This window comes from Oncorhynchus mykiss, chromosome 3 (assembly GCF_057628025.1).
Source record: "Oncorhynchus mykiss isolate SJ-2025 chromosome 3, ASM5762802v1, whole genome shotgun sequence".
Classification (NCBI taxonomy): Eukaryota; Metazoa; Chordata; class Actinopteri; order Salmoniformes; family Salmonidae; genus Oncorhynchus; species Oncorhynchus mykiss.
In genome coordinates this window covers 18,030,095-18,052,500 of record NC_143024.1, presented here as the reverse complement: position 1 = coordinate 18,052,500, position 22,406 = coordinate 18,030,095, and the positions used below count along the sequence as shown (strand labels likewise).

At 44.0% G+C, this 22,406-nt stretch overlaps 1 protein-coding gene across 5 annotated transcripts in view; it reads right to left on the bottom strand.

Annotated features, from left to right (window-relative positions):
• Positions 1–22,406, bottom strand: part of LOC110508266 (disintegrin and metalloproteinase domain-containing protein 22) — an 89,768-nt gene that overhangs the window by 56,583 nt on the left and 10,779 nt on the right. For all 5 annotated transcript variants that reach the window (XR_016492416.1, XR_016492417.1, XM_036967187.2 and 2 more), the window contains exon 4: positions 190–256. Coding sequence is in view for 3 of the 5 variants with exons in the window: in XM_036967187.2 (XP_036823082.2) it covers positions 190–256 (67 nt within the window). In the remaining 2 variants the exon portion in view is untranslated. The remainder of the gene's footprint in view (positions 1–189; positions 257–22,406) is intronic.

Below are 22,406 nucleotides of genomic sequence, written 5' to 3'. Positions count from 1 at the left end.
AGATTACAGTACGGTCAAGCTATGAGGATGTTGTTAATCCCAGATGAAGAGTTTGAAGGATCAACCTTTGGTAGTTAATGACACAACACTGTAGTGCACCCTATCAGCAGGTTATCATCAAACCATCTCATTTCTGAAACAACATTCTAATTCAGAGACTAGATTTCTATACGGGGCTCAGGTTCTTACTTTGAAGATGACAGCCTTCCCATTTTCTGAAATATGCCTCTCCATGTACTTTGAAGACAGAAGATCACTGGGGGGAAGAGAAGAGGAAACAGAGGAGAAAAGTTAGACAATTACAGATATGAATTCAGAGCTCTGTGTCGGTTAAAGGGACGGAAGAGTGTTAATGAAATGACAGTATTCTCTGGTTATCTCCAGGATTGTCTCTAAGTGTCAGCGCATCCATACCAACAATTATCAGCTGCTACTGATAGAGGACTACTTCCAGCGTGCACACACACACACACACACACACACACACACACACACACACACACACACACACACACACACACACACACACACACACACACACACACACACACACACACACACACACACACACACACACACACACACACAATTGAAAACATTCTTAACATTCAAGGGCATGTCGTGGATGTGTTTGTACTTGAGAAAGAGAGAGAATGAGCAGAAAAGTGAGCAGACAAAAGAAAGGGACAGGGTGAAAGAGAATCAGGAAAAAAAGAGAGAAACAGGAAGAGAGAGAAACAGAAAGAGAGAGAGACTAATACACAAGGGCCGGTCATTCACTGAATGCTTTCTCAGCAAAACTGGGCCTAAGATTCCCCATAGAGTTACATACTGCAGCCCAAATCTGGGACAGAGATATATGAGCTATACACACAGCGCTGCAGTGGATGGCTGCCATCTTACCGGCTCCTGACCAATTCTTTATTTTGTGTTTTTTTAAGCTGATCTTAACTTTTGTTAGTTCATCATTTTTGCATTTAATATTTCCACCATCATTTCCTATAACTGAAAACATATTCTGGACATCAGAACAGTGATCACTAACCTCAATTTAGATTAAGATTTCTACTTCAACGGGTCGGCAGCTGTGGATGTACTGCTCATTTCAGACCGGGCCCTAATCCCCAGGGCACGGAAGAGGAACGGCTCAAGAGAGACAAATGAGTGGGTTCCCTGACGTAGGAAGACCTTTAAACCGGCCAACATTCACAAAGCCGCGGGGCCAGGCGGATTACCAGGACACGTACTCAGAGCATGCACTGACCAGTACTGACCCAGTGTATATAGCCGAGTTATCATGACTCAGTACTGGTACTCAGTGTATATAGCCAAGTTATCGTTAGTCAGTATTGGTACCCCATGTATATAGCCAAGTTATCATGACTCAGTACTGGTACTCAGTGTATATAGCCAAGTTATCATGACTCAGTATTGGTACTCAGTGTATATAGCCAAGTTATCATGACTCAGTACTGGTACTCAGTGTATATAGCCAAGTTATCATGACTCAGTACTGGTACCCCGTGTATATAGCCAAGTTATCGTTAGTCAGTACTGGTACCCCGTGAATATAGCCAAGTTATCGTTAGTCAGTACTGGTACCCCCGTGTATATAGCCAAGTTATCATGACTCAGTACTGGTACCCCGTGTATATAGCCAAGTTATCGTTACTCATTGTGTATTTATTCTTTGTGTTATTATTCTCTCTGTATTGTTGGGAAGGGCCCCTAAGTCCGCATTTCACTGTTAGTTAACACCTGTTGTTTATGAAGAATGTGTCTAATAAAATTGGATTTGATTTGACATCCAAACACTAAACAACAGGAAGGACAACCCAGACATAACACACACACAGTTACACACTGCCCTCTACCTACGCTGGTAAGTTCTTTATTGGTGTCAGTTGAGTTGTTAGGTGTTTGGTGCAACTGCTAATGCTGCATCAGGGTGTTTTATGCTCTGCTGAGGTACTGTATCTGTGGGAACACCTGGCTCCACCCCAATATCAGACTCTGTACTTCCCTGGATGTATATTAGTTGGAGCATTGGGAGTGACACTAAAATCTAAAATAAATACCAGCGCGCTGCACCTCAACAGACTCACTCCCAACATTTGCCCAGTGAGCAATCAATCACCTCCAACTGCCTGTCAGCACCCAATCAACAGCCAGTGCTGTGGAGGCGGGGATCATTTTTCCACTGACTAAGAGATGGAGTGTTTCAAAGTTTATCTCGGGGGCATACAGAGACCAAGTAGAGGATTTTGTGTATAAAGAATCTGAAAGTGTGTGTCTGTATGTGTATGCCCATGGGTATCTGTGTGTGTGTGTGTGTGTGTGTGTGTGTGTGTGTGTGTGTGTGTGTGTGTGTGTGCGCGCGTGTGCGTGTGTGAGCGCGACACCAGTCACATGACCAAGCAGACGCCAAACAGCTGGTCAGACACACACACGTACTGGCATTAAACATCGACAAACAAGGAATAGGGGGAGAGTGAGGGAGGAATGGAGAGAGAGAGGAATGGAGAGAGAGAAGAATGGAGAGAGAGGAATGGAGAGAGAGAGTAATGGAGAGAGAGAAGAATGGAAAGAGAGGAATGGAGAGAGAGAGTAATGGCGAGAGAGTAATGGAGAGAGAGTAATGGAGAGAGAGAAGAATGGAAAGAGAGGAATGGAGAGAGAGAGTAATGGAGAGAGAGAGTAATGGAGAGAGAGTAATGGAGAGAGAGAGTAATGGAGAGAGAGAAGACTGGAAAGAGAGGAATGGAGAGAGAGTAATGGAGAGAGAGAGTAATGGAGAGAGAGCAGAATGGAAAGAGAGGAATGGAGAGAGAGAGGAATGGAGAGAGAGAAGAATGGAAAGAGAGGAATGGAGAGAGAGAGGAATGAAGAGAGAGAAGAATGGAAAGAGAGGAATGGAGAGAGAGTAATGGAGAGAGAGAAGAATGGAAAGAGAGGAATGGAAAGAGAGGAATGGAGAGAGAGAGAGTAATGGAGAGAGAGAAGAATGGAAAGAGGAATGGAGAGAGAGAGGAATGGAGAGAGATGGGAAGAGAGAGAAAGTGAGAGACAGAGAGAGAAAGGGAACTGGGTGTTAGATGACTAACAGACATTCTGTTACAGTAATACAAACAGCAAGGGAGAAGAGATAGAAAGGGAGCGAGAGAGAGAAAGAGGTGAGAGAGAGAAAGAGGTGAGAGAGAGAGAGAGAGAGAGAGAAAGAGGTGAGAGAGAGAGAGAGAGGGAGAGAGGGAGAGAGAGAGAGAGAGGGAGAGAGGGAGAGAGAGAGAGAGAGAGAGAAAGAGGTATGTGAGAGAGAGAGAGAGAGAGAGAGAGAGAGAGGCGAGAGAGAGAGAGAAAGAGGTGAGAGAGAGAGAGCGAGAGAGAGAGAGAGACGGAGAGAGGGAGAGAGAGAGAGAAAGAGGTGTGAGAGAGAGAAAGAGGGAGAGAGAGAGAAATAGGTGTGAGAGAGAGAAAGAGGGATAGAGAGAGAGAGAGAGAAAGAGGTGAGAGAGAGAGAAAGAGGTGTGAGAGAGAGAAAGAGAGAGAGGTGAGAGAGAGAGAGAGAGGTGAGAGAGGGAGAGAGAGTGAGAGAGAGAGAGAGAGAGAGAGAGAGAGAGGTGAGAGAGGGAGAGAGAGAGAGAGAGAGAATTAAGAGAGGAAAGAGGGATAGAAATGGAGTGTGAAAATATACGGAGAGAGATGGATGGCAGAGATGAGCAGAGAAGAATAAAAAGCGTAGGATCAGTGAAATATAGAGAAAGGTAGAGAGATCAGCCTCCTTATGCACGTCTCACCATCCTTGTGTGTGTCCTCCAACCCCAAACCGTCCCACATTGAGACACACAGTTTTCTTTTTTGTTCTGACAGAGTGTGTGTGTTTAAGATTCAGCTTCTGTGGTCTGTATCAGCCCCCATGCTGAGTGGGGGCCTGGAGAGAGACTGGTGTGCGTACTGAGCCCGCATGGAGGACACACAGGGCCGTAATGGAAGACGCTGATAATAGATTTCAGCTTTAATTATTTTGAGATTTTAATAATTTATTGGACAGATGCAAAGTCAGCTCTTGCTTTTGCCTTTCACCTACCCCCGCACACGCGCGCACGCACGCACGCACACACACATACACACACACACACACACACACATATCGTGGAGAAATTACAAGATTTTGTTAATAATACTGTTATTGCATCAAATGGTTGTTGTTTTGTTTGTGCCGGGAGGTACCAGGGTGGAGATGGCTCGGGTATGGATAACGATAAAAGGAACTTTTGGGGGCCAGGCCCTGGTTTCTACAGAATGAGAACAGTCTTTACAGCAGATACAGTCTGCTGTGAACTATTAGTATCTTTCATAAAAATCCTAACCGTATGACCCATTCCATACATCTGTTGTTTGTCATGAACATTTAGGAGGATGGACTTTGCTATAAAATGCTGTGGCTCAAATCCGCTTGTTGGGCTCTCAACAAATCACCTACATGTGGGTCGTCGACCAGCCTCATTATTGCAATAATTAATCGAGACTAGTATCTAGTTATGGTAAGGGGTGAAATAAGTATAGCCAGTTATAATTGTAATGGTTTAGAAGATGATAAAAAAAGAAAATCAGTCTTTACGTGGCTAAAAGAAAAGGAATATAGCATATACTGTTTACAGGAAACTCACTCTACATCCTTAGATGAAGTTGTGTGGAAAAAGGAATGGGGTGGTGAAATAATTTTCTGTCATGGACAGAGGAACTCAACTGTCACGCCCTGACCTTAGAGAGACGTTTTATTTCTCTATTTGGTTAGGTCAGGGTGTGATTTGGGGTGGGCATTCTGTTGTCTATTTCTTTGTTTTTGGCCGAGTATGGTTCCCAATCAGAGGCAGCTGTCTATCGTTGTCTCTGATTGAGAATCATACTTAGACAGCCCTTTTTCCCACTTTCTGGTGTGGGACCTTGTTTTTGTATAGTTGCCTTGTGCACTGCAATACTGCACATTCGTTATATTCTTTGTTGTTTTTGTTGTAAGTTTCACTATTAAAGAATGTGGAACTCTACGCAACCTGCGCCTTGGTCCGATCCTTTCAACGAACATAACATTAACAAAAATTTCAATCTGAATGTGCAAATAGTCAGGAATGATCCGCAAGGAAGGTGGATCTTTTTGAATATGAAAGTGGACGAAAAATAAATTTGGCTCATTAACATATATGGTCAAAATCAAAATGTTCCATACTTCTTTGAAAACATTCATACCAATTTATTGAACTTACAGGCAACAAATGATTATATCATTATGGTAGGAGACTATAACACAGTGTTAAGTACCTCAATGGACCGTAAAGGTAATCACTCTACAAACTTTCATCACCGTGCCCTTAAGGAAATCACAAATATTATGGACACATGAGAAATAGTGGATTTGGAGACTAAAAAACCCAGACCTAGTGAGATATACATGGAGGAGACTTAATCAAGCTAGTCGTCTTGACTACTTTCTTGTCTCTTTCATCAAAGGTTAAAAAAGTTAATAGGAGACAGAATGCGATCAGATCATCATCTAATTGGCATTCACATAACTATTAAAGGATTTCCACATGGACGGGGATATTGGAAATTTAATCAAAGTTTACTGGAGGACAACTTATTTTCAACTAAGACAAAATAATTTATAACTGAATTTTTCCAGTATAATATAGGTTCAGCAAATCTCCTTATTGTTTGGGATACTGTCATGAACTTCAAAATGAGCGCACCAAGGTGCAGCGTGCATTGAGGTCCACATCTTTTTAATACAAAGTGAAACTAGAACCAAAACAACAAAACTTACAAAGAACATGAAGACGTAGTGCCCAAACACACTAACACAAACAATATCCCACAAACACAGGTGGAAAAAATGGCAACTTAAATATGATCCCCAATTAGAGGCAACGATTACCAGCTGCCTCTAATTAGGAACAATACAAAACACCAACATAGAAAATGTAAACTAGAACACCACCTAGACACGCCCTGACCTACTACACCATAGAGAAACAAGGGCTCTCTATGGTCAGGGCGTGACAGTACCCCCCCCCCCCCCCCAAAGGTGCGGACTCTGGCCGCAAAACCTGAAACCAAATGGGGGGGGTTAGGGGGGATGACTAGTTTCGGTGGCGGCTCCGGTGCGGGTTGTAGCCCCTCCCTACACCCCAAATCCGACCATGGCACCGGGCTGAACGCTGTGCCTGGACTGGGCACCGGCACAGAGGAGGGCTCTGGCACCTGTAGCTGGGTTGGACGCCGTGCCTGGACTGGGCACCGGCGCAGAGGAATGTTCCGGCCATGGCGCTGGGCTGAATGCCATGCCTGGACTGGGCACCGGCGCAGAGGGCTCCGGCCCTGGAGCTGAGTTGGACGCCGTGTCTAAACTGGGTATCGGCGCAGAAGAAGGCTCCGGCCATGGAGCTGGGCTTACCACCATGCCTGGACTGGGCACCGGCATAGAGGGCTCCGGCCCTGGAGCTGAGTTGGACGCCGTGTCTAAACTGGGCATTGGCGCAGAAGAAGGCTCCGGCCATGGAGCTAGGCTTACCGCCATGCCTGGACTGGGCACCGGCACAGAGGAAGGCTCCGGCCTTGGAGCTGGGCTGGACACCGTGCCTGGACTGGGCACCGGCGCAGAAGGCTCCGGCCATGGAGCTGGACTGGACACCGTATCTGGACTGGACACCGGCGCAGAGGAGTGTTCCTGCCATGGAGCAGGACTGGATGCCTTGCCTGGACTGGGCATCGGCACAGAGGAAGGCTCCTGCCCTGGAGCAGGACTGGATGCATTGCCTGGAAGCTCCGGACCGTTGACCGTCGCTGGAGGTTCCGGACCGTTGACCGTCGCTGGAGGTTCAGGACCGTTGACCGTCGCTGGAGGTTCAGGACCGTTGACCGTCGCTGGAGACTTTTCACACTACACACACAATGGTCTGTCTCTCTCTCTCTCTTTCACTCAGTCCCCCCCTTTCAATCTATAATTATGCTTTACCTCTTTCTCTCTCACAGACAGACAGACAGACAGACAGACAGGCAGACAGACAGACAGACAGACACCCTACTGCAATACCAGGGAAACCAAACACCACCACATCTGGAGGTTCCAGACCGTTGACCGTCGCTGGAGGTTCCGGACTGGACTGGGAATCACCCCCAGAAGCTTTGGACTGGGAACTCTCACCGGAAGCTCTGGACTGGGAACCGTCGCCGGAAGCTCTGGACTGTGAACCATCGCCGGAAGCTCTGGACTGCGAACAATCGCCCGGAAGCTCTGGACTGTGAATGTGCACTGGAGGCCTAGTGCGTGGAGCAGGTACAGGGGGCACCGGACTGGTGACACACTCTTCAGGGCGAGTGCGAGGAACAGGCACAGGACGCACCGGACTGGGGACACGCACTTCAGGGCGAGTGCGAGGAGCAGGCACAGGACGTACCGGACTGGGAACACACACTTCAGGCAAAGTGCGAGGAGGAGACACATGACGTACCGAACTGGAGAGGCGAACTTGTGGCCAGAAGCGTGGAACCGGCACAGATTGCACCAGACTGCTAATCGGATCCTCTGGTCGGATGTTGAGCAGAACACACTTGCACAACATCTCTCTCATCTCACTCTCTCCTAACTTCGCCATTGCCTCCCTGACAGTCTCTGGCTCTTCCCTCTTCTCAGCCGCCAGCGCCATGTGCCGCCCCCCAAAAAAACTTGGGGTTGTCCTTGGGCTTCCTGTAGCCGCGAACCCTGTCGTCGTCGCTGTCGTCCATTATCTTCTTCCCATGTCCAGAAATCCTTTCCTCTCTGGGCACGCTGCTTGGTCCTGGTAAGGTGGGATATTCTGTCACATTCGTCGTAATAATTAGCGGACCAAGATGCAGCGTGATATGCTTTCCACATATTATTCAATGAAACGCACAAAACAACAAAGAATGAACGAAACAAACAACGAACCGTGACTACAGAGATGGAACATGCACTAACTCAAAACAAAATCCCACAAAACACAGGTGGAAAAACGGCTACCTAAATATGATCCCCAATTAGAGACAACGATAACCAGCTGCCTCTAATTGGGAACCGTATCAAGCACACCAACCTAGAAATATGAAAATTAGAATACCCCCCCTAGTCACGCTCTGACCTTAACACCATAGAGAACCAAGGGCTCTCTATGGTCAGGGCGTGACACAGGTGTGGATTTGTAACAGAGACTTTTCACACTACACACACAATGGTCTGTCTCTCTCTCTCTCTTTCACTCAGTCCCCCCCTTTCAATCTATAATTATGCTTTACCTCTTTCTCTCTCACAGACAGACAGACAGACAGACAGACAGACAGACAGACAGACAGACACCCTACTGCAATACCAGGGAAACCAAACACCACCACATCAACACAACTTCTGCTCCATTGGAAAATGTGGTTTAGAAAAGCCTTTTGTAAAGTAGGACTTGCAAGGTTTTGTGGTAAACCTTTTTAGAGAGGGTGGGGGTTAGTATGAGCTATCCAGGGGGTCCGTTGGTCTGTCAGTCACAGAATTCCTCTCATAACCTCCTCATCTGTATGACTTGTTCTGAGTCACGCTGAATTAGAGCATCGGCTAAATGAATAACATGAACTGAGGTATCCTTCTCTGGCCTGAGGTGACAACTCCGCGAACTCACACACACATTCTAGGTTCCATGTGTTCTGGGATTCCTCTCACGACTACAGTCCCTGGGCATCGTCATGGTACCACAAGGAGGGAAAGTCCACAAAGAGTCCAGATTGGCAGGACTAGTGTGTGTGTGTGTGTGTGTGTGTGTGTGTGTGTGTGTGTGTGTGTGTGTGTGTGTGTGTGTGTGTGTGTGTGTGTGTGTAGATTGGCATGGTCTTCAGAGGGCTGCTTTGAGCTGCTTTCAACCCCAGAGCTGGGCCAAGCTGAGCTCATTCAGCCCTGCTTCACACACTCACTGGGAAAAGAACCCAGGAGTCCCTTTTACATAACCCACATACAAACACTGCTATAAAAAAGAGCGGAATAACTGATCTAGTCATTGATGGGGGACTTGGCTGAAATGGACAGGAGTGTACATGCGTGTGTGAGGGAGAGATCGACTGTGTGCTGACCTCCCTAGAAGATTAGAGTAGAAAAACAACAAAGAGAGAAAAGCTCAGAATGTAAGAGAGTCACATTAGAGAGGAAGAGGGGGAGAGAAGGAAAGAGAGAGAGAGAGAGAGAGAGAGAGAGAGAGAGAAAGAGGTGAGAGATAGAGAGAGAGAGAGAGAGAGCGAGAGAAAGAGGTGTGAGAGAGAGAGAGAGAGAGAGAGAGAGAGAGAGAGACAAAGAACTCATCCATGACTCCCCCCTTCCAAAAAAGAGGGGCACGTGTCTAGTACATCCTACTCTCCAACCCCCCCCTCCCATTCCAAGAAAACACAAAAAGAGGCGCGTGCCTACCTCTTACCCCCTGACACGAACACACCCACTAACATTTATTCTACACAGTCAGCCCACCCCCACTCCCAAAATATTCACTCTTCCCCTTACTCCCAAAATATTCACTCTTCCCCTTACTCCCAAAATATTCACTCTTCCCCTTACTCCCAAAATATTCACTCTTCCCCTTACCCTTCAGCTTCACTCTGCTCACAGCTGTAATGTTGAGCCAGTTAAACCGTCTGTCTGATCAGACAACACAGACAGATCAGAGAGAGGAGGGAGAGAAGGAGGGAAGGAGAGAGGGAAGTGGGGAGTGAGTGAGGAAGGCAGGGAAGGAGGGAGGGGGAGGGAGAGATAGACAGACTTTCGTCTCCTGCATGTGTCTAGTACGTCCTACTCTCCAAACCCCTGCCTGCCTACCCCCTGACACAAACACACCCACTAACATTTATTCTTCCCAGTCAGCCCACCCCCACTCGCAAAAAATTCACTTTCCCCTTACTCCCAAAATATTCCCTCTTCCCCTTACTCCCAAAATATTCACTCTTCCCCTTACTCCCAAAATATTCCCTCTTCCCCTTACTCCCAAAAGATTCACTCTTCCCCTTACTCCCAAAATATTCACTCTTCCCCTTACTCCCAAAATATTAACTTTACCCCTTACTCCCAAAATATTCACTCTACCCCTATTAACTTTACCCCTTACTCCCAAAATATTCACTTAACCCCTACTCCCAAAATATTCACTCTACCTCCACTCCCAAAATATTCACTCTAGCCCTACTCCCAAAATATTAACTTTACCCCTTACTCCCAAAATATTCACTTGACCCCCTACTCCCAAAATGTTCACTCTACTCCTACTTCCACTACAGCATAGATACCACTACAACATGGATACCACTACAACATAGATTCCACTACAACATGAATACCACTACAGCATGGATACCACTACAGCATGGATACCACCACAACATGGATACCACCACAAAATGGATACCACTACAGCATGGATAACATTATAGCATGGATACCACTACAGGATCAGCACATATCAAGGTCTGACACCTAAAAACACTTTAAATCACTGGCCCAAAGTCAAACACACACTTTCGCAAAGTCAAGTGATCAAGATGAACATGTATAGGGCAGTCTATCCTTTGTGTAATAATGATATTCTGATAGAACCACTTATCAATGTGTGAGAGAAGTAGAGAGAGACGAGGAGAGAAAGAGACAAGGAAAGCGAGAGAGAGATGAGGAAAGGAGAGGGGGGAGAGAGAGAGAGACGAGAAGAGAGAGAGAGACAAGGAAAGAGAGCAACACGAGGAGAGGAGGGAGAGAAAGAGAGAGAGATGAGGAGAGAACGAATGCGAGAGAGGGATTGCACAGTGTGCCATCACAGCAGCAAGATTTGTGACCTGTTGCCAGAAGAAAAGGGCAACCAGTGAAGAACAAACACCATTGTAAATACAACCCATATTTATGTAGATTTTTTCTTCTTCTGTACTTGAACTATTTGCACATTATTGCAACACTGTATATAGACATAATATGACATTTGAAATGTTTTTATTGTTTTGGAACTTTTTTGAATGTAATATTTACAGTTAATTTTGTTTATTTCACTTTTGTTTATTATATTTTTTCACTTGCTTGGCAATGTAAATGTACAGTGGGGCAAACAAGTATTTAGTCAGCCACTAATTGTGCAAGTTCTCCCACTTAAAAAGATGAGAGAGGCCTGTAATTTTCATCATAGGTACACTTCAACTATGACAGACAAAATGAGAAGACAAAACTCCAGAAAATCACATTGTAGGATTTTTTTATGAATTTATTTGCAAATTATGGTGGAAAATAAGTATTTGGTCACCTACAAACAAGCAAGACTTCTGGCTCTCACAGACCTGTAACTTGTTCTTTAAGAGGCTCGTCTGTCCTCCACTCGTTACCTGTATTAATGGCACCTGTTTGAACTTGTTATCAGTATAAAAGACACCTGTCCACAACCTCAAACAGTCATACTCCAAACTCCACTATGGCCGAAAGCCAAGGAGCTGTCAAAGGACACCAGAAACAAAATTATAGACCTGCACCAGGCTGGGAAGACTGAATCTGCAATAGGTAAGCAGCTTGGTTTGAAGAAATCAACTGTGGGAGTAATTATTAGGAAATGGAAGACATACAAGACCACTGATAATCTCCCTCGATCTGGGGCTCCACGCAAGATCTCACCCCGTGGGGTCAAAATGATCACAAGAACGGTGAGCAAAAATCCCAGAACCACACGGGGGGACCTAGTGAATGACCTGCAGAGAGCTAGGACCAAAGTAACAAAGCCTACCATCAGTAACACACTACGCCGCCAGGGACTCAAATCCTGCAGTGCAAGACGTGTCCCCCTGCTTAAGCCAGTACATGTCCAGGCCCGTCTGAAGTTTGCTAGAGAGCATTTGGATGATCCAGAAGAAGATTGGGAGAATGTCATATGGTCAGATGAAACCAAAATATAACTTTTTGGTAAAAACTCAACTCGTTGTGTTTGGAGGACAAAGAATGCTGAGTTGCATCCAAAGAACACCATACCTACGCATGGGGGTGGAAACATCAGGCTTTGGGGCTGTTTTTCTGCAAAGGGACCAGGACGACTGATCCGTGTAAAGCAAAGAATGAATGAGGCCATGTATCATGAAACGTGGCTGGGTCTTTCAGCATGACAATGATCCCAAACACACCGCCCGGACAACGAAGGAGTGGCTTCGTAAGAAGCATTTCAAGGTCCTGGAGTGGCCTAGCCAGTCTCCAGATCTCAACCCCATAGAAAATCTTTGGAGGGAGTTGAAAGTCCGTGTTGCCCAGCAACAGCCCCAAAACATCACTGCTCTAGAGGAGATCTGCATGGAGGAATGGGCCATAATACCAGCAACAGTGTGTGAAAACCTTGTGAAGACTTACAGAAAACGTTTGACCTCTGTCATTGCCAACAAAGGGTATTTAACAAAGTATTGAGATACATTTTTGTTATTGACCAAATACTTATTTTCCATCATAATTTGCAAATAAATTCATTAAAAATCCTACAATGTGATTTTCTGTCTGTCATAGTTGAAGTGTACCTATGATGACAATTACAGGCCTCTCTCCTCTTTTTAAGTGGGAGAACTTGCACAATTGGTGGCTGACTAAATACTTTTTTGCCCCACTGTATGTTTCCCATGCCAATAAAACTCCCTTAAATTGAATTTAATTGAGAGAGATAGAGAGAGAGAGAGGGAGAGAGAGAGAGAGAGGGAGAGAGAGAGAGAAGTAGTGAGGCTGGGGTAGAGGATATAGGAATATAGCATTAAAGGACATTGCTGAGGTGACATTATCACAATAAAAAGGTACCATGAGGAAATGAAGGGAGATAGTCGATAGAAGAGATAGTCAGATTCCACCCCCCTGGGCCTTATTTAAAATCTCCTTTAGATTTAAACACACTTTTTAATGAATATGACCTGCAGAGGTGTGCTGTGCTCAATCTCTGAGAAAATATACACTGGACTTGATCCAAAACCAGTTGGATGGAATCACGAAAGCATTATCACATTCCATAATACCCACTGTTTACTGTAAACCAGCTTAATCTGGTAGGAGTATTTTAGCATCTTCAATATGGTTCCCTCCGTCTCTCTGGTTTGGTTGTCAGGAGGTTTGTGTTGGGCAGTCTATGTAAAATCAGTTACAGTGTGTTAGTAGCAAATCCGTGTGGAACCCAGATCCTCTGACCTTCAATTACCTCCCCAGCTGTTTGGGGAATCCCTCTCTCCCTCTCTCATCCCATTCCTCTCTCTTCCACTCATCCCCTTTCTTCCCGATGCCTCCCTCTCTTCACTTCAATCCCTCCATTTCTGTTCACTTGTCTCTCCCTAAGACACCAGTTGATTTGCCCCTGTTCCACCTGAGCCCCAAACCAATAATAACACAAATACCCAGCTGCAGGCCTTCCACTATTCACATGTGACATATTAGTAACCCTATACCTACTCCATTCAAACTGAGAACAACTAATTACACCCCCCCGCCCTGCCCCCCATCTCGCTCGCACACACGCATGCACGCACGCACGCACGCACGCACACACACACACACACACACACACACTCCATTTGCCCTTCAGGTATTACAAACAAATCATTAAAATCCAAACAGAAAATATTTACACAAGAAGCAACCTAATATCACACAGTCAAACTCTCAGTCATTTAGTAAGTTCACCATTCTGCCATTCTCACTGTTAAACATCACACAGTGTTCAACACAACGGCTCTTTATGTCTTCATTTGATCTGATCAGTCAACGCCAATTTTTTCTAAAGTAATCTAGTATCATTTAATTTCAATCCAATAAGCAAAAAATAAAACTATGTTAAAGCATGAATCCATGCATCAGTCCGTCCAATCATAAACCAACATTTACCAAGTAGCTTCTAACATCACACGGATACATAAGGTTGAAACAAGGCCATAGACACTAACCTCCTACTCCTCATTCTGTAATACTATACACTCTTCCCTTTGGTGGAACGCATTATGCATTTTCAAAATAAATTCATTAAAAATCCTACAATGTGATTTTCTGGATTGTTTTCTCATTTTGTCTGTCATAGTCGAAGTGTACCTATGGTGAAAATTACAGGCCTCTCTCATCTTTTTAAGTGGGAGAACTTGCACAATTGGTGGCTGACAAGATTTTTTTTGCCCCACTGTATATATAGTATACTATTGTATGAATACTATAGTATACTATGGTTTAAATACTATAGTCTACTACAGTATAAATATTATAGTCTACTATGGTATAAATACTATAGTATTCACTAATGTTTTTGCTGACTTTACTGTAGCATTTACAGTAGCATACTGTAGTATAAATGTCGTAGTAAAATAAAACTGTATATATATAGTATAGTAATTAATGTAGTGTTTTTGTGGATTGTATTATACTGTAGTATATAATGTAGTGTTTTTGTTTTATTGTCTGACATAGAATTGGAGGCTTTCTCCTCGAGGAAACCTACTGGAGAAATACTAAAATAACACATTTGACATAACTTGTAGGTAGGTAGGTAGGACTGGGGTCTAAATGGAGAGGTCAGAGCTTTTGCTCTTTTCTATAACATGTATGGAACACATTATATGGCCTATACATGGCATGTAGGTTTCTCACTTATGGGTGGTACAACTTCATATGGGGGAGGGGAATGTGCAGGGTATATGCTAATTAAATACTGTAGTATTTACTTTAGTTCAAAAAGTGTTTTTTCGGACTGTAGTGTTTTTGCGGACATTACTGTAGTATTTACTACAGTGTGTTCGGGGAGATAATACTCTAGTATTTATTATATTATTCTACAACATTCTATAGTAAGTACTCCACATGATTGAGGGACACTACAGTGTGTAGCATAGTATTCTACAGTATACTACAGTTTACTATAGAATTATATAGTAAGTACTGAAGTATTCTATAGTAATCTGTAGTATTTTTTTCATGTGGGGAGAGTCGACACCAAAAATCCTGAAGACGTTAAAAACAAATCAGCCAGCTTGTCTGGCGTAGGCTACTGAATAGCCTTAAGTATTTTGTTTAGTAGAGATTGTCAGGTGGCTCCATATGCATTGCTTATCAATCACCCAGTTCATTAGGACACGTGCACACTGGCATAGCAGCTGTAGCTAATTTTAGCTAATTGTGGTCAGTTTTGTCAAATTTGAGTCCGTCGAGAAAGCGTAGACTCCAACGACTCTGATAGCAGGAGTCGGAGTCGACTATCATGTCTCTCTCTGGCCTCTCGTTGTCCTGACAACAGCCCACACAGGAACAGCAAGGAACCAGCTCAGTGCTGGAATCGTATCACTCATAACACCAGTTTCATAAACAGACAGGTTATAGCAATTACTGACACCCACTAGCACCTGCCCACCTGCTCCTCTCATCGCACACGAAGAGGGGGGAGAGACACACACACACACACACACACACAGAAATGATTATATTCTGTCAACACTGGGATTAAATTCTATGGTGTTGTTCATAGAAACTATACGGTATTGTCACGTTTTGACCCTAGTTCTTGTGTTATTTGTTTGTTTTAGTTGGTCAGGACATGAGTTGGCTGGGCATTCTATGTTTTGTGTTTCTAGGTTGGTTTTCTGTGTTCGGCCTAGTATGGTTCCCAATCAGAGGCAGGTGTCGTTAGTTGTCTCTGATTGAGAATCATACTTAGGTAGCCTGGGTTTCACTGTTGTTTTGTGGGTGATTGTTTCCGTGTCTGTGTTTGTCGCCACACGGTACTGTTTCGGTTTTGTTCACGTTTATTGTTTTGTAATCATTGAGTGTTCAGTTTATGTTTTTAAATAAACAACCATGGACACTTACCACGCCGCATCTTGGTCCGATCCTTGCTACACCTCCTCTTCAGACGAAGAGGAGGAAAACCTTTACAGGTATAACAACATCCCTTTTATACAACAATGAGCTTTGAAGCCTCTGACTATTTCATAACATGTCATAACACTGGTTAGACATGTAGTCTACAGACCTCCTAACCTCATTCTAAGAGTACATAAAACATGGGGAATATGAAGTATTACTCCTTTAAGTATTCATGTCATGTTTTAAGACCAAATATAATGCACGACATACAAAAAAGACATAAGAGATCTTCTAATCTTTGTGTTAGTTCATATAAACTATATTTTTGTATGAGTTGTAATGTAAATCATATCAACTCAAACTTTATTTGTTACATGCGCGGAATACAACAAGTAATACAACAAGACCTTACCGTGAAATGCCTACTTACAAACCCTTAACCAACAGCGCAGTTCAAGAAGAGTTAATCAAATATTTACCAAATAAACTCAAGTAAAAAATAAGAAAACACAATAACATAAACAATAACGAGGCTACAGTTGAAGTCGGAAGTTTACATACACCTTAGCCAAATACATTTAAACTCAGTTTTTCACAATTCCTGACATTTAATCCAAGTAACAGTTCCCTGTCTTAGGTCAGTTAGGATCACAACTTACAATAATCACAATAATCACAATAATAGTAGAGTGAATTATTTATTTCAGCTTTTATTTCTTTCATCACATTCCCAGTGGGTCAGAAGTTTACATATTCTCAATTAGTATTTGGTAGCATTGCCTTTAAATTGTTGAACTTGGGTTTTGGGTAGCCTTCCACAAGCTCCCCACAATAAGTTGGGTGAATTTTGGCCCATTCCTCCTGACAGAGCTGCTGTAACTGAGTCAGGTTTGTAGGCATCCTTGCTCGCACACGCTTTTTCAGTTCTGCCCACAAATTTTTTATGGGATTGAGGTCAGGGCTTTGTGATGGCCACTCCAATACCTTGACTTTGTTGTCCTTAACCTGTTGAGTGTAAGGGGCAGTATTTTGATGTTTGGATGAAAAACGTACCCAAATGAAACTGCCTATTTCTCAGGCCCAGAAGCTAGAATATGCATATAATCAGATTAGGATAGAAAACACTCAAAAGTTTCCAAAACTGTCCAAATATTGCCTGTGAGTATAACAGAACTGATATTGCAGGTGAAAACCTGAGGAAAATCCAACTAGGAAGTGCCTCTTATTTTGAAACCTCCCTGTTCCATTGCATGCCTTCCCTCCATTTAAAGGAATATCAACCAGATTCCTTTCCCTATGGCTTTCACATGGTGTGAACAGTCTTTAAACATAGTTTCAGCCTTTTATTCTGAAAAATGAGCAAGAACGATCACTTCGCGTCAGTGGATGGATGGGTTCCAGCAGAGTTTTGCATGCGCAACAGCTTGGAGCAGACATTTTCTCTCTCTCCTATTGAAAATGCTACGGTCCGGCTGAAATATTATTGATTATTTATTGTAAAAAAAACCTGAGGATTGATTATAAAAAACGTTTGACATGTTTCTATGAATTTTATGGATACTATTTGCCCGTCATGACCTGCACGAGCCTGTGGATTTCTGAACAAAACGCGCAAACCAAATGGAGGTTTTTGGATATAAAAATCATCTTTATCGAACAAAAGGAACATTTATTGTGTAACTGGGAGCTTTGTGAGTGCAAACATCCGAAGATCATCAAAGGTAAGCGATTCATGTTATTGCTTTTCTGCAATTCAGTTGATGTTGATGAAAATGATCCCTCTAACGAGATGGGTGCACCAAGTAGTTAAGCCATTTTACCACAACTTTGGAAGTATGCTTGGGGTCATTGTCCATTTGGAAGACCCATTTGCAACCAAGCTTTAACTTCCTGACTGATGTCTAGAGGTTTTGCCTTAATATATCCACATAATTTTCCTTCCTCATCTATCTTGTGAAGTGCACCAGTCCCTCCTGCAGCAAAGCACCCCCACAACATGATGCTGCCACCCTCGTGCTTCACGGTTGGGATGGTGTTCTTCGGCTTGCAAGCCTCCCCCTTTTTCCTCCAAACATAACAACGGTCATTATGGCCAAACAATTCCATTTTTGTTTCATCAGACCAGAGGACATTTCTCAAAGTACGATCTTTGTCCCTATGTGCAGTTGCAAACCGTAGTCTGGCTTTTTTATGGCAGTTTTGGAGCAGTGGCTTCTTCCTTGTTGTCCCTGTCAGGTTATATCGATATAGGACTCATTTCACTGTGGATATATATACTTCTGAATCTGTTCCCTCCAGCATCTTCACAAGGTCCTTTGCTGTTGTTCTGGGATTGATTTGCACTTTTCGCACCAAAGTACGTTCATCTCTAGGAGACAGAACACGTTTCCTTCCTGAGTGGTATGACGGCTGCGTGGTCTCATGGTGTTTATACTTGCGTACTATTGTTGGTACAGATGAACGTGGTACCTTCAGGTGTTTGGAAATTGCTCCCAAGGATGAACCAGGCTCGTGGAGGTCTACAATTATTTTCCTGAGGTCTTGACTGATTTCTTTTGAGTTTCCCATGATGTCAAGCAAAGAGGCACTGAGTTTGAAGGTAGACCTTGAAATACATCCACAGGTACATCTCCAATTGAATCAAATTATATCAGTTAGCCTATCAGAAGCTTCTAAAGCCATGACATCATTTTCAGGAATTTTCCAAGCTGTTTAAAGGCAGTCAACTTAGTGTAAGTAAGCTTCTGACCCACTGAAATTGTGATACAGTGAATTATAAGTGAAATAATCTGTCTGTAAACAATTGTTGGTAAAATTACTTGTGTCATGCACAAAGTAGATGTCCTAACCGGCTTGCCAAAACTATAGTTTGTTAACAAGAAATTTGTGGAGTGGTTGACTCCAACCTAAGTGTATGCAAACTTCCGACTTCAACTGTATATGACAGGGGGTACTGGTCAGAGGTAATTTGTACATGTAGGTAGGGGGTGAAGTGACTATGCATAGATAATAAATTCACAAAAGTGAGTACACCCCTCACATTTTCATAAATATTTGAGTATATCTTTTCATGTGACAACACTGAAGAAATGACACTTTGCTACAATGTAAAGTAGTGAGTGTACAGGTGTATAACAGTGTAAATTTGCTGTCCCCTCAAAATAACTCAACACACAGCCATTAATGTCTAAACTGCTGGCAACAAAAGTGAGTACACCCCTAAGTGAAAATGTCCAAATTGGGCCCAATTAGCCATTTTCCCTCCCCGGTGTCATGTGACTCATTAGTGTTACAAGGTCTCAGGTGTGAATGGGGAACAGGTGTGTTAAATTTGGTGTCATCGCTCTCACACTCCCTCATACTGACTGGTCACTGGAAGTTCAACATGGCACCTCATGGCAAAGAACTCTCTGAGGATCTGAAAAAAACGCACGGTGGCCAAGACCATACAGCGGTTTAACTGGACAGGTTCCACTCAGAGCAGGCCTCGCCATGGTCGACCAAAGACGTTGAGTGCACGTGCTCAGCGTCATATCCAGAGGTTGTCTTTGGGAAATAGACGTATGAGTGCTGCCAGCATTGCTGCAGAGTTTGAAGGGGTGGGGGGTCAGCCTGTCAGTGCTCAGACCATTCACCGTACACTGCATCAAATTGGTCTGCATGGCTGTCGTCCCAGAAGGAAGCCTCTTCTAAAGATGATGCACAAGAAAGCCCGCAAACAGTTTGCTGAAGACAAGCAGACTAAGGACATGGATTACTGGAACCATGTCCTGTGGTCTGATGAGACCAATAAACTTATTTGGTTCAGATGGTGTCAAGCGTGTGTAGCGGCAACCAGGTGAGGAGTACAAAGACAAGTGTGTCTTGCCTACAGTCAAGAATGGGGACTGGGGAGCTACAGTTCATTGAGGGAACCATGAATGCCAACATGTACTGTGACATACTGAAGCAGAGCATGATCCCCTCCCTTCGTAGACTGGGCCGCAGGGCAGTATTCCAACATGATAACGACCCCAAACACACCTCCAAGACTAACACTGCCTTGCTAAAGAAGCTGAGGGTAAAGGTGATGGACTGGCCAAGCATGTCTCCAGACCTAGACCCAATTGAGCATCTGTGGGGCATCCTCAAACGGAAGGTGGAGGAGTGCAAGGTCTCTAACATCCACCAGCTCCGTGATGTTGTCATGGAGGAGTGGAAGAGGACTCCAGTGGCAACCTGTGAAGCTCTGGTGAACTCTATGCCCAAGAGGGTTAAGGCAGTGCTGGAAAATGATGGTGGCCACACAAAATATTGACACTTTGGGCCCAATTTGGACATTTTCACTTTGGGGTGTACTCACTTTTGTTGCCAGCAGTTTAGACATTAATGGCTGTGTGAGTTATTTTGAGGGGACAGCAAATTTACACTGTTATACAAGCTGTACACTCACTACTTTACATTGTAGCAAAGTGTCATTTCTTCAGTGTTGTCACATGAAAAGATATACTCAAATATTTACAAAAATGTGAGGGGTGTACTCACTTTTGTGATATACTGTAGGTCTTGGATTGCAGGAAGCTTGGCCCCAGTGATGTACTGGGCCGTACGCACTACCCTCTGTAGCGCCTTACGGTCAGATGCCGAGCAGTTTCCATAACAGGCAGTGATGCAACCGGTCAGGATGCTCTCGATGGTGCAGCTGTAGAACTATTTGAGGATCTGGGGACCCATGCCAAATTTTTTTAGTCTCCTGAGGGGGAAAAGGTTTTGTCGTGCCCTCTTCACGACTGTCTTGGTGTGTTTGGACCATGATAGTTCGTTGTTGATGTGAACACCAAGGAACTTGAAGTTCTCAACCTGCTCCACTACAGCCCAGTCGATAAGAATGGGGGCGTGCTCGGTCCTCCTTTTCCTGTAGTCCACAATCATCTCCTTAGTCTTGGTTACGTTGAGGGATAGGTTGTTATTCTGGCACCACCCGGCCAGGTCTCTGACCTTCTCCCTATAGGCTGTCTCGTCGTTGTCGGTGATCAGGCCTACCACTGTGTCATCTGCAAACTTAATGATGGTGTTGGAGTCGTGCCTGGCCATGCAGTTGTGGGTGAACAGGGAGTACAGGAGGGGACTGAGCACGCACCCCTGTGGAGCTCCAGTGTTGAGGATCAGCGTGGCAGATGTGTTGCTACCTACCCTCACCACCTGGGGCGGCCTGTCAGGAAGTCCAGGATCCAGTTGCAAAGGGAGGTGTTTAGTCTCAGGGTCTTTAGCTTAGTGAAGAGCTTCGTGGGCACCATGGTGTTGAACGCTGAGCTGTAGTCAATGAAAAGCGTTCTCACATAGGAGTTATTTTTGTCCAGGTGGGAAAGGGCAGTGTGGAGTGTGATTGAGATTGCATCATCTGTGGATCTGCAGGGACGGTTTTTGAAATGGAGTGGGTCTAGGGTATCCGGGAGGATGGTGTTGATGTGAGCCATGACCAGCCTTTCAAAGCACTTCATGGCTACCAACGTGAGTGCTACGGGACGGTAATCATTTATGTATGTATTAGTTGTAATGTAAACAATAAGTTTGAATTAGTTGTAATATAAACAATAGGTTTGTACTAGTTGTAATGTAAACAATAGGTTTGTACTAGTTGTAATGTAAACAATAGGTTTGTACTAGTTGTAATGTAAACAATAGGTTTGTACTAGTTGTAATGTAAACAATAGGTTTGTACTAGTTGTAATGTAAACAATAGGTTTGTACTAGTTGTAATGTAAACAATAGGTTTGTATTAGTTGTAATGTAAACAATAGGTTTGTACTAGTTGTAATGTAAACAATAGGTTTGTACTAGTTGTAATGTAAACAATAGGTTTGTACTAGTTGTAATGTAAACAATAGGTTTGTACTAGTTGTAATGTAAACAATAGGTTTGTACTAGTTGTAATGTAAACGATAGGTTTGTACTAGTTGTAATGTAAACAATAGGTTTGTACTAGTTGTAATGTAAACAATAGGTTTGTACTAGTTGTAATGTAAACAATAGGTTTGTACTAGTTGTAATGTAAACAATAGGTTTGTACTAGTTGTAATGTAAACAATAGGTTTGTACTAGTTGTAATGTAAACAATAGGTTTGTACTAGTTGTAATGTAAACAATAGGTTTGTATTAGTTGTAATGTAAATAATATGTTCTGTGGGTCTCCAGGCTCTAAACTGGCCCATGGTTTATAAGAGCCACATTGAGGCTTAATTGGTACTGCAGTAGGAGCACCAGACTGAGCCATTCACACACACACATCCCATTTCAGCGTCCCCCTTTAATCTTACAGGGACATCAATTATTCAGCGTGAGCAGGTGGGAGGGGAGGTGAGGAGTGAGGAGGGGGTGTGGTTTATGTGGAAAGGGGAGCATCATTCAAAGAAGCACCCCCACCCCAACACATCCCATCCCAGCCCACTCCCACCCTAGCCCATCCCACTCCCACCCCATCCCAGCCCACTCCCACCCCATCCCAGCCCAGCAAATCCCAGCCCACTCCCACCCCATTGCAGCCCACTCCCACTCCATCCCAGCCCAC